Source organism: Aplidium turbinatum, chromosome 5 (genome assembly GCF_918807975.1).
Source record: "Aplidium turbinatum chromosome 5, kaAplTurb1.1, whole genome shotgun sequence".
NCBI classification, from domain to species: domain Eukaryota; kingdom Metazoa; phylum Chordata; class Ascidiacea; order Aplousobranchia; family Polyclinidae; genus Aplidium; species Aplidium turbinatum.
This window is the reverse complement of record NC_137476.1, coordinates 35,224,322-35,244,429: the sequence shown is the minus strand read 5'-3', so window position 1 is coordinate 35,244,429 and position 20,108 is coordinate 35,224,322. Positions and strand designations below refer to the sequence as shown.

Here is a 20,108-nt window from a genome sequence, read left to right as displayed (position 1 = left end):
TGGTACTTCTCCCACGAGCAGCCAACTTTGACCTGGTACGCTGCTGAGTCATGGTGTCAGCAAAACAGCGGCCATTTGGCCAGTTTTGAAAGTGTAGATGAAAGAGTGAGTCCGTACTTTTTTGTTTCTATTGCATTAAATCTAAATTGTGTTGCAAACTGGTTTTATTTTAACAAAAAGGCTTACACATTTCAAAATACTTCACAAATAAAAAAAGTTTCTTGTGCAACCTATATTTCACTTAAAGGGAAGTAATTTAAAACAATGTTTAATTAAGCAGGGATTACCATAATTGATAACTAAATATTATCAATTATGACGGATGACGAATCAATTTAATGGCTGCTCGACACCTGCCCAAACATCTAGACCGCGTCGCTGCCTCTGCCCAAGGATGGTAGTCAAAAAGTCAGAGCCCCTCGACCCCTGAAGTGGCGAAGAAGGTTCAAACGAAGAAGAAGAACCAAATATTGTTATAAATCTAGTAATTATTAAATATTGCAAGTTTTAAGTAAGTATTTGTGTGGATATAGAGATTCTTTTTTTTAAATCTACAATCAATGGATCAACTCTTTGCGAATACGGCCACGGGGTTGACCAATAATCAATTGCCAAAAGGGAAAAAATGCGTTAAATTTCTTGCGAGAAAATGTTAAAACCTCGTTTTTTCAGGACTGGGTCGTAAAACGGAATCTAAAAAGGTGGGACGATCCAAGATGGTGGATCGGTCTGAACGATATCGAAACAGAAAACAGTTTTGTTTGGAGTGATGGATCACCGTACGATCCCTCTGTGAGGTAATAAAAGTACTTTTTGACTCGCCTTTACTGCGTCTTGGCTTACACAAGATAGTCGAAATTTGTATAATTATTTAAACAACAAAACAAGAATGTTGTTGTTTTGTAGCCTCGCCATGTCCTTCCAACGTGCTCGTGTCCTCAGCTGGTGTCAATCCAGCAGTGGTCAAAACGTGGCTTGTTTTACTAAACCAGGCCGCCGTCATAGCAATTGTGACGTCATGGTGGTGTAATGGTGATCTTTTCAAAGTATTTTTAAACGATAAACTACATAGAAATTGGATTTTAGTTTTAATACAGCAATGAGATTTTATGATAGATGTGATTTTGACCACCTCAAAATAACAAAAAACTCTGGAAACGTATCATCACGACTTTCTTTTGGACAGCAATTGGAAACCTTTAGAACCCAACAACGCCTACTTGGAAAACTGTGTGGAAATCTGGATCGAGAGAGTTGTCAACGACCAGCAGTGGAATGATAGGACCTGTGAAGGGTTAAATAATTACGTCTGCAAACGAGACCCAGGTAAACCGGTTAGGTATTTTCATCTTTTGGCAAGTTTAGGGGATAGCCATAACACGGTCCTATTATAAATTATAAAGACTCTAAGGCTCTAAGCGTAATATTGTTTGACAAAACCCAATTATATTCCAATGTGTTTTGTGAAGAACTTCAATGCGGTGTAGGACCAAGCTTGATATATGCGTTTAATAAAAGTTTATTTTATACAAATGTAATTAAAATGGCGTAATTTTACGAGCAGTGAAAAGTGACCTTTTGAAAATGTTATGCTATGCACATGGTCTTTTCATAAACTTGCAACTATGATCTTGTGGGTAGGTACATTCAGTTCCTGTCCAAGTGACTACAAGGACATCGGTGGCCGCTGTTACTACGTGTCGGGTGGAGCCTACCAGTGGCTGGAAGCACAGGACCAGTGCCAGTGAGTAGCCTTACTAAATACTGTTTTTACAATTCTCATAACTTCAGTAATTCGTACGTGCAACAAGACACAAACCGATGTGGCATAATGTTCAAGAAAAGAAAAGAAATTTTGTTTTCGCATCTCCCGACCCATTCTCACCTTTTCTTTGTCAATGTGCTGGGCAACTTTTAAAAACCTCAAATCTTTTTGTTGAAGTTCAACATATCAAGATCGAATTTATCTGGTTCCTTTTCATAAAATATCTGCCAAGTACACTTCTTGAAGTTATAACCCGACTCAACTCTATAGCTTTCAGTCATGTTTTACTCACAATACTTCATAAGTATGAAGTCATTATGACGTCACGTAAGCTTAATTGTCTTTTACCACAATGACGAAACTATGACGTGTTTAGACTTCAAGGGGCAAATCTTGCTTCAGTCGGTTCGTCCACAGAGCAATCGAACATCCAGTCCTTGATTGGATCAGAAGGGTCAAACTTCTGGATTGGTCTTTCTGATACGGTATGATGACGTCAAAGAGCGTTTTATTATTGAGTTGCATGTAAATCCTTGAGAGGAATGTAGCAATCGGTTTATTAAGAGTTTTTGTACGGAGAAACTTGGTGGCTATCATGATTTGATTTCTTTCAAGCAACAATACAATTTAAAAGTTTTTATTTTAGACAAATGTGTCTTCTGCAGAAATTTAGTCCCCCTGGTCTCGGTAATCCTGTGAAACAGTCTCGTTTTGAAAACGTCCCCTCTGGCGGTATCTAACGGTTATGTATTTCTGTTTACCTAATAAAATTCAGTACATAATAATATGTATTTATCATACATTAGTCAATGTCAGTTTAGCTGCCTTTATCCATACGCAATGTCTACTGGTAAGTTTTTATAAGCTAAAAAATAATATTCCAAATCGTAATGGTCTTCCAAAGTGTAACACGAATTATATTCGTGACGTCAGTACTGACGTCACTATTTATTATACTGTTGTAGGCGACTCCAGGAACTCTACAATGGGTCGACTCAACTATTACGTCATACAACAATTGGGCGGGTGGACAACCAGGAACTACGTAAGTTCTAAAACCAAGATATATTTTTAGAAATATTTTATGATATATTATATGTTATACTACAGTATATATTATATGTAAATAAACCATACTTTGGCATGTTGTGATATTGTTTTTTCTAGTTTACCGTACCAAGGCAGCACCTGCGCTGAAATGGATCAAGCTTTGGGGTACGCATGGAGTACAGAGAGGTGTTCGAGCGAGCTCCGATTTGTTTGCGAGAGAGGATACAAAGGTAAATAGATGTCTGTAAATGGTTTAGTAGCCATATTGTATTTTTTATAAAGAGGAGAGTTGAATTGAAATGTTCACACTCATTCATAAGCAATACCGCGAGTGAAAGCTAATATGTACGATCAACGTTTTTCCTTGAAAGGAGTCCTTACCTCACCAGCATTTTGATGCATTGTACCACTGATACCTTACAAAATCATGCCTTTAAGGCTTCAGCGACTTTTTTGTTCAGCTGATTGCCCGCCTGGCTGGTTGTACTCTAGCGATAGTGGAAAATGTTATGAATTCGTCGTCAACCCAAGCAGGGTGGAAACATGGACCAACGCCAACAAGATATGTTCCAGCCGAGGAGCAGGAATGCTCAAGATCGAAAGGTATTTGTGACGTGGTTGATGCCACAAACTTAAACAATGCCAAGTTGTTCTGGAAAATCTAAGATGCAAAGACAGAACTATAAACTAAATCTGTCAAATATTCAAATTTTAATCAAATTAAAAGAAACAGATAAAAGCGCATTATTTGCTGTTATCAAAGTAGACTACAAAAAATATTTTCACTAACTATTTAAAGTCAAGCTGAAGAGACCTTCGTTGGCGGTGTATTGCAAGGGTATACTCTCAATGGACACCCATTGATATACTTGGGGGCTTCCGATATTGGCCATGATGACTCTGTGCTGTGGTGGGATCAATCCCAAATTCAAACGTATTTCTGGAGCTCACACATGCCTGACTTTGTAACAGGTTAGTGACTAGAAAGTTAAATAGTAGTAGACTTTACATTCTCAAGATAATCCAATGTAGACTGTTGCATTTAGTTTTGTATGAATAATAATGTGAACCTTCTTCGCCACTTCAGGGGTCGAGAGGCTCTGCCTTATACCACCCTTGCGTGAATAAAAGCAGGCTGCATAGGTTTTTAAAGTGATACTAATTTTGTTTTGTTAGCTAAAGTCTATGCACAAAAATAATATGGTACGGTACAATATCATACGAACATTATTATTTTTTGTTCAGGGAGAGATGACTGTTTGGTAATATACACTGGAAAATCAAACTACAACTGGGAGACTGCGACCTGCTTCACGGAAAGAGCTTACGTTTGTGAAATTCCCGAAGGCCAGTCATTGTCATCAGTGCCAGTTGTAACAGGTAAAGACAATGTGTTTTCTTTCAAGAATTTTAAAAAGTAGTGCATTGCGACAGTAGAGAAATAGGAAGTTTATATATTATGATAAATACTTAGTTTTATCCTATGGGTATTAAATACTTAGTTAATAAGTTTGATAAATGCATATGACAAAACATCATACCATATGTCATGGTATGATTTATTAGAAGTTATTGCTATTCCTATTTTGATTGGTGGTAGGCAGCTTCCTTCAAAGACTTAGAATGTATCTTTAAAGCTTATTCTTAGCAGATTCTTATTCTTATAGAAGCTTTGAACCACTGAGCGGTTAGCAAGGTTGATGAGGTATGACGTCAACGGTGTGACGTCAACCGTTGTTGTTAACGTATTGCTGTTGTTAGCACACAATTCCACTCACTGACTGCCGTTGAATGGAAAGTTGTGAGGTTTTCCATTGCACATGCCTGGAATTGAACTGCTGTTGTCTAATCTTGTTGTTTCTTGGTGTTTATCAACTTACGTATGACAGACACCTTACAATACATATTGCTAATAACTTGTGATTTCATGGAGCAAAATATAACCGTAAAATCTTAAAAAGGATATGATTACAAAAATTTATCCTCAAAATCTTCTGCAAGTCTTCTTTGCAAACAAGGTGATCCCTTAGCAGCCAACTTGAGTTTAATTGATACGTAATAAACGTTGATTTAAAACACTCCTATAAACCCATAAATGGGGGTAAAAACTCAAAACTTTAATATTTCATTGGCTTTTATTTCTAAGATTAAACCTTGCTTTCCAGTTGAAGGCCGCTGTGACTCAGGTTGGCGCCATTTTGAAAACAGCTGCTATTTCTTTGGAGAAGCTGAAAACAGCCAATCAGCCGCAGAATCGTACTGCACCCAACAGGGTGGTCATCTAACCAGTGTCCTAAAGTCCGATGAAATGTCCTTCATTGTTGGTAAGTAAATGATCTGTGAACAATGGTATTTTTAAATAACGTGATTTGTGGTATCGATTGATTGATTGAATCTGTCTTCGGGACTGGGAGAGCTTCTTTACAAGCTTAATCCTGACAGTTTCGCATACTTGTAGAGGCTTTGAACCATTGACGTAGAACCAGTCACCGAGATCGACAGAATGAAGTTTCCGATTTTTGCTGAAGTGTCGAATTCTTTGATCCACAAGGTGCTACTGAATGGAGAGCTGTCCTTGGAATACGATTTTCAAGCGCAGACGCCGAGAGTTGAACCAGAACTTACAGTTGAAAAAGAAAAATATGCCCAACATTTGTTTACATTGGTCTGTCATTGCGTTGTCGTACTGGTGGTGCACACTGCTCAGACTTACTGTAAATACTGTTTTTGTGACGTGTAAATAAAGCCTTTATAGCGTAATAAAAATATAGCGATCCTACAGATGCTAATTCAATCGCTAACCAAATATGGACGGTTGAACATTTATTGCAAGTCATCTACCTTTGCAACAATAGCTTACTAAGCATAAGTACCAAAAATGTTGTTAAATTTCTACTTACGATTGGTCACCTTTCATTTATGCTTACGTCAACAACTTGACGTAAAACATCAGATTTCATGATTTTCTGTGTTACCAACAGCATTGGTAATGCATTGTTGTGCTACAAATGGTGACATACAAAAAAATCGCATTTATGGTCCGGAAAATTTTCTGTAACAAGTTTCAATTCTTGCCAGGTCACTTACAAGGGGACAGTTGGATTGGATTGCAAATACAAGGCCAGAGCAAATCCTGGATTGACAATCAGCCTTATCAGTTTGAAAATTGGAATCCTCAAGGACCAACGGGAGTAGGGAACTGTGGGTATGCTGCTTATTCAGGGGAATGGTACGACAGCTCCTGTTCCACTCTGAGGCCCTTCATATGCAAGAAGGCCGAAAGTAAGTGTTCTTTTATGGGCAGACTATTTGACATGAGTTTTATATTGCAAGGGACAACGTTTTATCTTGTAAGCGTATTATGCAATTGTTCATCATTTTTTCGAAAAAATAACATGGACAGTTGTTTCTTTTGCTATATCTGAAACAACCTACTGTAAGATAACTCTGGTGTGTTGTTTTGTTTTGTTGTTTTAGCCCTGAAAAACTTGTTTTTAACTTCTGTTAAAAGCTCTGCACATAACATTGTTTACGAATTTTACAGTTCCAACAGACACTGGCACAATAGCTCCACCAACGTATGGTGAGTTTACTACGCTTTTAGACGTCTGGCAATTTTAAGAAGATGTAAATAAAACTACATTCTTTGGCTGGCGATCACTGCATGTCTTTAAAGTCTTACTTCGGGTGGCACTTTCTTTTGTGTTTCATTTACCAAGTTTTTCACAATATTGTTTGTTACATTCAGTGCCTGACTTTGACAAGTGTGGAGGTGACAATTGGATTTCTGATCCATCAAGTGATCGTTGTTACAAGGTAATCAAGATTTAAAAATATTGAGTTTCACAATCATTACATTCGCTACCGTAACAAAAATATAAAGAATTGTATTTACTGCATCGCCACAGACTAAAATAATCACAAAAAGTTTATTCAAAGACTTCATAAAAGAAGATATCAGGTTCTTGTTTGTTGCAAAGTATGAATTCTGATAGATTAGTTATGTCCTTGGATTAAGTAATGAATGGATAAAACTGTTCCACAGTCGTAAACCATGAAATAGGTCAGTAGCCTATAACAATGGCTGACGTTGCTTACAGTAGGCTACAGTATTTCAAGCACTGATGTTGGTTTCAATACTTTCCACACGTAGTATCCAAAATACGTATATCAATTAAAACACCGCAATCAAGGATAAGTTCATAGTGGTCTTTGTTTTCTTCATTAGATTAATCTTGACCCTCGCAGTTGGGTGGATGCAAGATACGCTTGCCAGATGGGAGGAGGAGATCTTGCCGCTCCTAATTCTCCAGAAGAAAATGCACATTTGCAGAGTCAGTGCTGATACTAATAATAATCATAATAACAATAGTAAAAGCAATACAACTACAAAATAATAATAATAGTATTAATCAAATTACCGAAAAAAAATCAAACGTAGGTCTTTCTTCAGCAACAAATTTAACTAAGTAAACAAGGGAATGGAAAGATGAGACTGATATGATTTAGTTTTCGATTTGTGAAGTTTCATAATTGCTAAGTAAAAACGCACTTCAAGTAATGTCTTCCATTCAGTGGTATCTTAATAAATAGAATCAGGAACAACATCACAAACGGAAGTTTCAAACTCGATGAACTGGCTTGCTATCGTTGTTTTTAGAGCGGCCGCGTTGTGTCACAGGCGTGCAAGTGGAAGAAAATTTTGTATTTATCCTTTTTGGGAAGTGTTTGGCTCTGTTTTAGGGCGGATTACTTTTGAAGCTCATATATAATTTCCTATCAGGTTTGATCAGTGAAATTCCTACCAACACTGATTTTTGGCTTGGTGGAAGCGATCTGAACGCTTACAATATCGAATTGTTGGATAATGGTTGGGAATGGTCAGATGGAAGTCCATTCAATTACATTAACTGGAATGATGGTAAAATTGGGTTGAACTTGTATTGTAAAATTTATTTAGCAGAAACCTCTCAAGAAAACTTAAAAAATTGTTGTTTTTAAATTCAGTAAAATTCGAGCCAATTAAGATTGCGACAATCACTTTGATCACTTTCAAATTTTTGTTGGAAATGCCAAGACAAATAATGGGATATCAATGGCTGTACCGATATCCCAAATTTTGACAATCCACCAACACATGTGTAGGCAAAAGTTCTATTAACATCATTTCTTATCCCCAGGAGAGCCAAACAACGCTGAAACGGAGGATTGCATGGAAATGTTTAGGAGTGGCTATTGGAATGACATGGATTGCTTCAAATATTTTCCATCTCTTTGTGAAAAAGTTGGAAACGTTGACAGCATTATTGGGACAATTCCCGAAGACGAGAATTGCCAAAGCAACCAAGCTTGTTGTTTTGCGTAAGATCTATGAAATTTAAATCAATTAAACTATGAGTTTGTATCACTTGTGCTAAAATGTTAACAAATGATGTAAATACAAAAGTTACAGTATGTAAGGTTACCTGTAACTTAGATTTACATAATAACCACGATGATCGGATTACCGACACTTTGTTATGTCAAAAGAATGTAGTTTTTATCACTTTTTATAATGTGTTAAATAAAAAATATAACATACAGTAAGAGGTGTTTGATAATAATATATAATGTTAGATATAATTTTTGTAATGTGTTCAACAGAACAAAGTTTAGACGAAATAACTAAACCGCAATAACACGAGAACCCAGCACGAAACTGCAAACTGGTGACATGTAATGTACTGTCGAGGTCTATTGGTAGTTAGAAGAGAAAGAAATCGATATGACAACACAAAATGTTATTTATATTACTTTAATAAGTCCCTTGTGATATTCAAAAAAATTTCTCAAGTGGGTCGTCAATAGCAACAATGCTTACAATAGAGTTTGCACTTTCAGACATCTGGGAGCAGAGTACGGCGGATCCTTGCCGGATTCAGCGATGAGTGCATCAACGGAACGCGACCAGTGGTTTACTGCAGATCGTGGCCGTCTCAATACTCCTTCTGACGTCATCATTATTGATAGTACGTTTTTTAGTTTTTAAATTATTAATGATTATTAATAACAATTATAACCATAATAAATCAATGATGATTTCTTACAATATACACAACGAAAACAAGATTTATTTCACTGTACGAGGTGGAGCTGAATAAGGTATCGTTTGCTTAAAAATTCCAGATAATTTTTTAGGAATTACTTTATTTGTCATCTTATATATCAACTTTCCTTCAACTCAGCTGAAAATGAAATATCTTTCGGTGCTGGCCATGGGGCGTGGGGGCCGTTTTTTGATGACCCGGACAAGTGGTTGCAAGTGGATTTAGCCGACTTCTCTGAAGTAAAAGGAATTATCACTCAAGTAAGAAAGTTAAAGGCATACTAAATGAAAATTTCAAACCGGAATTAAGCATTAAAATGAGTAAACTGAACATTCAAGAATACATTTCAAAAACAATTACCCAAAAAAAATTGTTTTCAATGACGCTGGCAAGGCCCAAAGTCCAGTGTTTCATTTATTTTCATTTTTTTCAAAATGACCAAAACGTGCAAACACTGCTCGAGAATACGTAATAAAAGACAGCAATAACAAAAGCCATGTTACCACATCTGATGTTTTGAGCAAACTGTCTGCTGTTTTGATGTTGAAATGCGTTGTTTTGATGTACATACATACATAGCCTACAGTCAAATCGCCCGCAGTAACAATTATTGCGTGATCTGTTGATTGCTAGTCTTTTGTTACGTAGACTGTACAGTCGCACGCTTCGTTGCTCAGACCCAATCTCATTTTGAAAGCTCTGACAAAAGCACGCGCACAATGGTGGTCAGACCGCAATGGGGCAAAATTTTATTAAAAATCGTTTTATGGTAGCATGTTAAACACAAAGAACGTGGAAAATCGCAAAGTCAAGTTTTTCCTTTAGTACCCCTTTAATAAACAATTAGCGTCCTTTGTGACGACATACGATACACTGCAATTACAAGTGCAACGCAACACGAAGCTAAAGCAGCGAAACACAATAACCAAGTCAGCTGTTCCCATTGTGATGTGCCTTTAAGTGTCTTGCCTATTAGATTGATAAGCTCTCTATGGGTGTTGGACCGACATCTATTCGAGCGTTATACCAATCAACAACTGGCGTAACAGAGCATACTGTTACATTTTATTTCAGCTTGTACGGAACTGTTGTTGTTTAAATTTTAGGCTAAAAAGTTTAGGTTATTTCCAAACAAGCACTAAACTAAATAACCTTAACAATTATTGAAAAAATAAAACGTGCCAAAAATAACTGAATTATAAAAACTAAAAGGCCCACAAACTGCACATACAGTCTACTGTATAGGTACCCGGTCATTTGGTCGACATACATTTGGTCGACAGTCATTTGGTCGACAAGACGGTTGGTCGACAGAACATTTGGTCGACAGGACGTTAGGTCGACAGAACGATTTATTTTAGGGTTAGGGCTAGTTAACTAACCTTAACCTAACCCAGTGATTCTCAAACTGTGTGCCGCCACAGATTCTCAAGTGTGCCGCGAATCTTTTTGAAATTTTGGAAAAGAACTGTATAAATATTTAAAATAAGCCATTCAGACAAGCATGCGACTTAAAAGCGTTTTAACTCCTTCAATAGATGATAAATAAGCACATGTGACGATGAAACCAACTATGGCATTGCCGATACAGCAGGGTAATTGCCACGTCACTATTGGGCTGCTATGTTAGCTATTGCTAACATTACTTCCCACCATTTGGAAACAATGAATCAAGCAATCTTTCTGCAGAATAAGAATAGCTCATTGATTTACGAAACGACCCATTTTTTCGAAAGCTGTTTCCACAAAAAACTTGAATACGTTTTGGCTGTCTGCTTCCAAATTCTATTTCATGATCCGCGCAAAAGCAATCAAAATTATGTTGCCATTTGCATCTTCATGGCCATGTGAACATGGCTTTTCTGTTTTGACTGAAATTAAAAGCTGTAAACGAGAGAGACTGCTTGAAATTGACGATGAAATTCGGTTATATGTTTGTCAACAATGCAACCTCGTTTCAGTCAGAGCTTACATTGGTATAAACACGCACATCCATCGCATTGACACGTGAAAATAATTTTTTTAAAGCAACTTTTCTTTTTTTGTAAGTGTGCCGCGAGCGTTTTATATTTTTCTAATGTGCCACAAGCTAAAAAAGTTTGAGAACCACTGACCTAACCTAACCCTAACGCTAACCCTAACTCTAACTCTAACCTTAACCCTAAAATGAATCGTTCTGTCGACCTAACGTCCTGTCGACCAAATGTCCTGTCGAGTGTCGACCAAATGTCTTGTCGACCAAATGTCTGTCGACCAAATGACCGGACACCACTGTATAAACATTAAATTTTTTGGAAGATTCTAGGTTACATTGATTCAGGATCCTGTCGCTTGTAGCTTCCCGAAAGCAATTTTTAATGTTTAATTTGTTAGCTTTTTGATATAACTAGACAAAATATTGCTCACATCTAATCATCAAGACTTCTAAACCGGAAAATCAGTGAGATTTGTACGGTACAGCGATAACAAACTAAGTGCAGTTAATACTGTATACAAATCTTTTCTTTTCCTTGACCAGGGTAGAAATGGAATCATTCAATACCAAGAAAGACAATGGGTCACTTCGTATAAAGTCTCGTATAGCCAAGATGCTAGCGTAGGAAAGTGGGAGTTCATATCCGACGCAGATGGGCAGCCGATTGTAAGTATCAAGAGCATTAAGGATTTTTGTAGGGATAATACGTAATTTCTTTTTTTGGTCTTTAGCGTGTACTGGCTAAAGTACCAAAGTACTAGCTGCCATGTGCGACGGCACAATAAATTGGGCTTGACTTGAACTGTGAAAGAAAATTGTTTGTGTAAGCAATAACATCTTTTGATGCAATTTTTATCATGGTTTAAACACACACACACACACGCACACAAATACACACACACAAATACACACACACATACACACACACACACACACATATACATACGCACACACACATATACACGCATACATACACATACACACACATATACATACACACACGCGCGCGCACGCACACACACACACATACACACACACACAAAAACACACACACATGTCATTTTAGCTGCACTCTAGCATTTAATTTGAGTAAATGAAAAAACAAAGAAGCCAATTCCGGAGTCTAACTACAAACGTAACAATGATTTGCGGGATACACTGGGGTCCTTAAGTATACAGTATAATTCATATTTTAGAAAGTTTAAAAGCGAGTAGAAAGCACAAATTTATCTGTGCTATGGTAATATGGAAATAAACAAATGACTTGAAATTTGTTAGATATTCAGCGGCAATTCAGATCAAAACACACAAGTGACCAACCTTTTTCCTCGGCCAATCATAGCACGCCACGTCAGATGTCATCCAGTTACGTGGTATGACGCACCGTGTATGAGGCTTGAATATATCGGCTGCAAAACATGTGAGTGATGCAATCAATGTTAAGCTCAAAAACTTATTTCAACAAGCTTGCCTAATGCCTATACTAAGTACCTTAGCACAGGGGCGGATTTACCTATGGCGCCGGGGCGCCGCGGCGCCCCCTAAAATTCAAATTTATTTTTTTGTGTTTGCATGCAAATTTCCTTTTTATGCTATACTTTAATTTGTAAATTTCCATTTTACTAACGTAAAACAATGCGTGATGTTTAGTCTCGGCAAGTAGACCTACTAACCGCTAATAACCTTTTATTGTGTGCGTAACAATGACCTTCCATCACCTGATTTAAAATAATAGGTTCCTCAATTCAAAAATTATGAAAGAACATTTTGTACTTTGAAAAATTGAGGTTGACAACTGCCAAACACTTCGCTTCAGGCACTCTAGGTTGGTGATTTAATGAAATCGATTTTGGTAGTTAGGCTACACCTTTTCATTCACTTGGAGCAATCACTGTTGCATAGCCTAAAGTTTTAGTGGAAAATACCTAAATTATCATTTCACGTTCGTTATTGCTTTTAATTGCCACGAGCGGCATTATGGCATTGCCTCAACTTTACAACTGATTGTCACTTGTGATGTGGGAATGACTGGTAGCCTACCTGACTTAGATAGGCAATTTTATTGATAAAAATGCATAAAATTTTCCCAAGCCATTTGCGGCGAGGTTTGTTTGTTTGTTTATCTTTATCCTGCATTGCAGGAAAGCGGACTTGAGCGCTATGCATCGGTGTACGCCTTTCGACGTACACCTGACCCACGCTGCAGCCGAAGGCAATGTCTGTTTCCGGTTGTCTACTTTACTTATGACTTAAATTTGGCACTACCCATTACTCGAAATCGATTCCTGGGTAGAGGCAATTATTGTAAAGTTTCTTGCCCAGAGTAGGCAAGTAGGCTACGGGTGGCTGGAGTCGAACATGCAGGCTCTCGACTGCGAGCCCAACGCGCTAACCACTCGGCCACTGCTGCCGAGGTTGTTCCATACTTCTTTGGCGCCCCCTAAAATTTTGCCCTAAATCCGCCTCTGCCTTAGCACCAACACAACAATTTCTTATAAAGTTAAGGTTTACGTCAAAGCACAGAGACCTGACATTTTAACTAGCTGATTGAATACCTCATTTGCTTCCATATATCTTGTCCATATATCCTTCCATATATTTTGTTTGAAATGACCTCATATTCAGAGTCAAATCACACTGCAACGCTGCAACGAATGTAACAGATTTAGCGAACTTGCTGCTACAGTAGTTGCTAATGTTGTTGTTAATTCAACAAACAGTTGAAGCGTTTAAACTGCATGACGCCGATGAATGAGCTCATTCATGCAAGCACCAAGTAGAAAATGATGTTGATCAGGCTGTTGACAAAATTATGGCCCAGCTATCTGTCTAGTTAATAGATAGCTGTTACCAAAAAGAAAGAACACTGACATATAGCTGCTAAGGAAAGGCTATCTTGAAAACGAAACTAATCACCCCATAGTAAGCCTACTTGATATGGTATTGATTTAGTTTGTAAGCCAAATGCCATAATCATTGCACCGCATAGAAGCACAGACGTAGCTAAAGAGAGGCTTGGAAGCAATCACCCCTCCAAAATTCTTCTTGTCCCCACAAAACATATGTTTTAATACTATTAGGCTACAACGTTTTAATTTCATTGTAATTCATGTTGAATGATTTTTCTTCCAACAATTGCTTTTAACCCACAACATTTTCTTTCTAGCCACATCACCGCATAGAAGTCAGTATTTTTGTGGGGTCAATCAACTAAATACACTTACACAAGAACTTAGATTGTTACAATTGTGATGTTCGTCCCGTTAGCTCAGGGGATCACGCGGCGCTGGTTCGACTCTCGGGGTGTGCGCTTGAGCAACGCATTTCAGGACTGCTCTCCATTCAGCGGCACCTAGTGAATGGAATAATTCCCCGGCAACAACACTTTACCAATCGGAAAACTTCAATTGTGATGTTTCTTTAAATGAATTCGGTTCTTTGATGCTTTGTATCCCCAACCAATTACTTACTTCCACAATCAAGATGTTTCCAATTTGTTTTTAAAACTTTTATTTCGAAAGAATTATGATCCACGTTGATTTCAGTTACTTTTTGCACTTCACAGATTGTTTAAATAAACTTGGCATGAACTCCGGCTTGATTCCCGACTCGATGATCTCATCTTCAACTAACAAAAATGGAATGGAAGCTAAACAGGCCAGAGCTCCGGTGGATAAAAGTAACGAACACCTTTCACTTGTAGACATCACATAGTTACTATTTTACAGCACTGTACCGCTTGCATTTTGTTTAAATTCGTGTTATTTAAATAATACTGTATAGTGTATAATGAAAAAGCATCCCGTACGGTGACAAAAGTTTTTATCAATAAAGTAAACTAATTACTAATAACTAACTAATTCTGAGCCTGGCTGATCTTATCTACGTGTTGTTTAAAGAAACAACCCTTTTCAAAGAAGCGGGATGTATTCGATTTGAGCAATTTGTTGCAGAAGACCCAACTTTTCAATATTCAGAGTTTTCTAAATTGATTGGTTGCAAGAATATTTATCGAGCTCTGTAGAAGCCTACTCTTGGTAGTTACTCATACGTGTAGAATGTCGAAACAATGACTCAGGCGGGTCTCCAAGATTAACAAAAGTTTTCACTTCTAGTTAAAATTATTTTGCCTGTAAATTACTTTAAATATTGACTAAGGTCCATGAACTGAACGGAGAATTGTCTTCGAAGTACGTTATTGAAGCAACGAGACCTGAATCAGTTTAATTAAAAGTCAGATGAACCACCGTGGCTTAATCTTAACGATTTTGTCCAAAAAGTTTAATTGTTTATCAATTTGTCGTATCCAAGCTAACGCTCCGTGTTAAAGATTTAGAAATAAGTGGACGGGAAGGCAGTCAATCTTTACGTTGGCCTTCAGGCATGCCTTTAAAGTGTCCTGCCAAAGACACAGCCGCATGCTCTTGAGCGGTGTCGAACCGGCGCCCTTTCAAGTGCCGAACTAGGGCTTTCACCACTCCGCTATGCAGCCTACGTGTTTATTCACTTATTCACAGGAATGGATTGATAATAATTCTTGTTGCATTAATTTCAGGCGAGTGCTTGTCTGGTTCTAGTGATAAAGGAACGGACTTCAGAGGATGGATTGCCAAGACAACGACTGGACTAATTTGCCAGGAGTGGTCCTCCCAAACTCCACATGCTCATGATTTGTACGTTTTAATTGTACCTAGTAGTCACGACGATAGCTACACTTACTAGCCTAATGATAGTGATCTGGTCAATATGAAAAACTTTATGTAGCCTAACATCAGGGGCGGATCCAGAGGGGGGCGATTGGGGCGATCGCCCCCCCTAAAACCCAAGAAAGTAGCTTTATTCTTCATTTATATGTATACGATTTGGAAAACAACATATCGAAAGCAATGCTGAATAAGTCTTTCGCCATGTTCAAAGATTAGGTTAGGCTAGGGTAGGCTACAATAATAACATAGTGTAAGGCTATTATTTCGTCGCAGAGTCTAATTACCGAACGAAATTACTAAAATTTTAAAAGTTTCTAAACTTTTTGCCGGCACTGTAGAGCATAGCGATAAATCCCTTAGCCTAGATAAGTTGGTTGACAGAGCAAGTTATTGGCAACTTTGACGGTCAGACGTGGAACTAAAACCATTGAAATTCTACCTTGAAATTGCATCTAGAAACAGCAAAGCTCAATTTTTTTCAATGAGACTTCAGCATCTTGACACCTAACATCATTGCTACCACGAAATTGCTTAAGTAGGCCTACCGACCCGATAGCATTGACAAAAGTCATTTGCAATGCCTACAACGGCTTGTTACCTCATATATATAGTGTGGAATCTGCTCTAGGTTTAGAGATCCAACTATGGAAGGAGAAGTGGGAAAACAAAACTGTTCCGGCGACTGCTGCAGTCTTACCGATGACTGCGGAAGAAGCTTTACAATTGTGTGATGAAAATGTGTACACAATCGTAGACTCTCTTCTAAAAATACTATTAACCTTGCCAGTCAGCGTAGCATCAGCCGAAAGAAGCTTTTCATCTCTTCGGTCGTTGAAAACCTGGCTGAGGAACAACATCGGCGAGGAAAGACTGAATGGATTGGCCTTACTATACCAGCATCGGGACATTTTAATTGACACAGACTCCGTGATAAGTCGATTAGCCACTGTAGAAACCGTAGACTTGACTTAGTGTTGTAGTCAAAGGTACGACACCTGTTAGTATTACCCGTACCGGCAAAGTAGCTTTTTATTTTCGTTTTATTTGTGAAGTCCACAGAAATAGTTGTTTCTGTTATTGTTAGTTTTTTTTTTGTCTGGTGCAGCGACCGTGCATGACACGTTTTAAGGAGGACTATATCTTTTGGTCGTCATTTAATTATGTTTAACTGCCATTCTATTGTACAAATTGTAGTGTTTTGCTGGTCCAAAATAAAAATTTACAATCGATACCTAGCCTATAGTGGCGATTCTACGGGGTGGAGCATGACCCAGTGTTTTGACCTGGCCCCCACTTTTGTTACTCATTATGTTGAGTGTATGCATAACCTTTCCTCATTGCTCTTTATAACAATTCAAAACTTGTCAGAGGAATAAAACCTCAAAATAATAACTTCAATGTTTGTATCAATATTGGGAAAACAGAATTACCTGTTATTATCTTTCCGAGGTCAATTTTTAAATTGCCGTAAAACAATCAAGAGCAGTGGCGTGCCAAGGAGGGGGGGGGGTGGGGGTTACAACCCCCCCTTTGGCACGCGTGTGACGTCACGATAATGAGAATGATGCTTTCAGTCTAAAAAAAATTGCCTAATTTTATACAAACTGCATTAAAAGAGCGAGTTTTTCCAACACCAAACATTCAAACATCTCAGCCAGGAATTAGCAACAAGAAAACATAGAGACTTATAGCTTTATTTCTGAAAAATGCCGAAGAAAATATGATCTTATCCTTTCGCTATGCCACCGGACAACACCATTTTACAGGAATATTCATACCCACATTTTTGTTGAAAGTGCTCTCAGAATGCACCAAATTCAATGTAATTTTTCAAAATTTTCTGGGGGAGGACCCCCAGACCCCCCGCCGCTAGGTCGTCAAACCCTCCCCCCTTTCAAAATTCCTGGCTACGCTACTGATCAAGAGTGCAACCTTCAGTCTCAACTATAAATGCGGCTAGGTTGCTCAGGCTTCAACTTGACATGGCAAAGGCATATCAGCTCTTCATCCCTCCCTTTGTTAAACAACAGCATTGTTGAAGATTTTTTAAGTGATAGAATTTCAATTTCTCATACTTTGTGTTCGAAATGCTTTCAACGCATCACATTCGATCTAAATTTTCTAGGGGAGACCCCTGTCGTTGTTTGTGCCTGGCTGATCACTTGTCTGAATGTCAATGACATCGCCCCCCCTAACGTGAATACCTGGATCCGCCCCTGCCTAACATGGTGCAGCCAGTTTAACAAACAGAACATATTTATATACGGGTGCTAAAAATATCATGACTTGCATTGATTTCAATAGATTATTGCAAGCTATAGTTAGACTTAGCGAGTCCAGGTTTACTAATAACTTTGTCTACTTAAAAGAATAGAACACATTGCTCTCATGTGATAAACACATTATCGAAATTCAATGTCGGCAGCCGTGGCCGAGTGGTTAGCGCGTTGGGCTCGCAGTCGAGAGCCTGCATGTTCGACTCCAGCCACCCGCACTTGCTGTTGTTTCTCTGGGCAAGAAACTTAACGATAATTGCCTCTACCTAGTGATCGATTTCGAGTAATGGGTAGTACCAAATTTAAGTCATAAGTAGAGTAGACAACCGGAAACTGACATTGCCGTCGGCTGCAGCGTGGGTCAGGTGTATGTCGGAAGGCGTACACCGATGCATAGCGCTCGTCCGCTTTCCCGCAATGCAGGATAAAGATAAACAAACAAACAAACAAACAATCCTGAGTATCCCTGACGCTCTTCGTTCAGTGGCAACTAGCGGAAATATAATAATTTGCCGACAATAACATTTTAACAACCAGAAACTTCACTTTCTCAATCTAGATGACCGCGCCTGCGTCAGTGGTTCACAGCTTTAGGCCTACTAATATGCAAAACTGCCAGAAATACCCAATCAGAGGCTTTCTCAGTCCGAATATAAAAAAAAAAAACGAACCAAAGATACAAATGGAAGTCTTAAGCATCACTTCAGTTAAGTGTGATCTTATAAGATCCGGATCTCATGGTTTCAGGAAGATTGAAATTATTCATCCTATGATCAACTCATGTATTGCGTCATACTAATGTTATTCTTTTCAGCTCGCCAGAAAAATACCCAAGCGCCGATTTACGAAGCAACTACTGTCGTAACCCCAACGGTCGGAATTCCCCCTGGTGTTTCACCACGGACCCCAAAGTAGAATGGGAGTATTGTTACGTCCCCGTCTGCCCAAGTTAGTATATTTACACGTGTTTGCGGAAAAATGCAGAATCCATGGAGAGTTTTTATCCAATCATACACTTTTCTATTCAAGCTGTGAATGTGACATTAAATTTCTTTCAAGTTGTTTGTTTGGGTTTATCCATCTGGTAGTTTTATATATTTATCCAGTTATTGAAACGTCTTTACGAAAAAAATCGGAATCCTTAGAGAGTTTTAATCCAATTATACACTTTTCTATTCAAACTATCCATCTGGTATTTTGATATATTTATCCAGTTATTATCCAGTTTGATACATCTCAAAACATCTTTCCTGCAATCGGAATATACACTTATGATTTATTTTTCTGCCATTAAACTAGTTAGCAATTAAACAAATTCATTTCCGTTTTGATAAAAGTAAACTGAGATTTGTATACTATGAGAAAATGTAGGAAGATCATAAACTGATATTTGGAATTTTATAGAAAGATTGCATCTCACTGTGCAAATATTTGTCAACAAAAAAGTTGTTTAAACCCTTGTGTTGTTGTGAAAAGAAACAATGTGAAACTTGCAGTCAATTTTAAAGCAAATGTTGCAACTTAAGCTTGTATAGAAATTTGGTTTGTGATGAATTTAGTCAAATACAATTTTGGTAAAGAGGTTACTTTCTTCAGCCACAGACATATACAACCAAGCAACCACACAGCATTTAACATAATGGATTAAAATTGAACATAAACTATAAGCTACAAACGTTTTCGGCCATACACACGTTAGCCCTTATCAAGTAACAAAAAATAACTGCTTATCATATCTACAATGAAAATGAATAACTGATCTAAACACTGAATTGAAAAACGAAATGCAAAATGAAACGGCAGAACACAGAAGAAGGCACATCACGTGGCGTTTAAATTACACTAGGCAAAGACGCAACATATGACGTATCAAGAAAAGACGTTGAGTAGATAAGAAGCACCTGAGGCAAACAACTGTGTATTGAGGCGAGGATTGTATGATTTTATTAGCAAAGCCTCGTGGATTTTAGTGTCGAATTCGGTGAAACATTTACGCATAATTCTAAAGGACTCCAAGGATGGTTTGTTATTTGAACATGTTTGACAATCGAATATGTGATCTTTAATGGCACTTTGCTTGTTCAAATTAGTCAAATCCAAGTGCTCCCTCACTCTCGTGGCCAAATGCCGCGTTAATTTAGTCAAATGCAAAGTTCACGTTTTGAACAAAAAACATCATTAAACGGAAAAATATACATAAAGCTACAAAAACAAGATAAAATTTGTCAAAAAATTTCCAGGCCCGTTTGG

General features: G+C 37.9%; 2 protein-coding genes across 3 annotated transcripts in view; both read left to right on the top strand.

Moving 5' to 3' along the window:
* The first annotated feature begins 716 nt into the window (after positions 1–716).
* On the top strand, positions 717–2,505 carry LOC145771216 (type-2 ice-structuring protein-like). Its single transcript, XM_082582950.1, has 5 exons — positions 717–727; positions 1,187–1,326; positions 1,642–1,744; positions 2,142–2,250; positions 2,431–2,505. The coding sequence occupies exons 1-5, from the start codon at positions 717–719 to the stop codon at positions 2,503–2,505; spliced, it is 438 nt and encodes a 145-aa protein (XP_082439076.1).
* A 433-nt stretch (positions 2,506–2,938) lies between these two features.
* LOC145770320 (uncharacterized) overlaps positions 2,939–20,108 on the top strand; it is a 47,239-nt gene continuing 30,069 nt past the window's right edge. For both annotated transcript variants that reach the window (XM_082581921.1, XM_082581922.1), the window contains exons 1-18: positions 2,939–3,045; positions 3,277–3,418; positions 3,615–3,787; positions 4,061–4,195; positions 4,981–5,139; positions 5,894–6,097; positions 6,360–6,398; positions 6,564–6,631; positions 7,044–7,149; positions 7,599–7,736; positions 7,996–8,176; positions 8,696–8,823; positions 9,040–9,161; positions 11,420–11,542; positions 12,155–12,296; positions 14,442–14,555; positions 15,432–15,549; positions 18,673–18,806. In XM_082581921.1, coding sequence (XP_082438047.1) covers positions 2,964–3,045; positions 3,277–3,418; positions 3,615–3,787; positions 4,061–4,195; positions 4,981–5,139; positions 5,894–6,097; positions 6,360–6,398; positions 6,564–6,631; positions 7,044–7,149; positions 7,599–7,736; positions 7,996–8,176; positions 8,696–8,823; positions 9,040–9,161; positions 11,420–11,542; positions 12,155–12,296; positions 14,442–14,555; positions 15,432–15,549; positions 18,673–18,806 — 2,308 coding nt within the window. In that variant the 5' untranslated portion in view covers positions 2,939–2,963. The remainder of the gene's footprint in view (positions 3,046–3,276; positions 3,419–3,614; positions 3,788–4,060; positions 4,196–4,980; positions 5,140–5,893; positions 6,098–6,359; positions 6,399–6,563; positions 6,632–7,043; positions 7,150–7,598; positions 7,737–7,995; positions 8,177–8,695; positions 8,824–9,039; positions 9,162–11,419; positions 11,543–12,154; positions 12,297–14,441; positions 14,556–15,431; positions 15,550–18,672; positions 18,807–20,108) is intronic.

Excerpts from the sequence above, each read along its gene's own strand:
- LOC145771216 (XM_082582950.1), top strand. Across the intron at positions 1,327-1,641 it reads CGTCTGCAAACGAGACCCAG|GTACATTCAGTTCCTGTCCA; the intron begins GTAAACCGGTTA and ends TCTTGTGGGTAG. Across the intron at positions 1,745-2,141 it reads GAAGCACAGGACCAGTGCCA|ACTTCAAGGGGCAAATCTTG; the intron begins GTGAGTAGCCTT and ends TGACGTGTTTAG.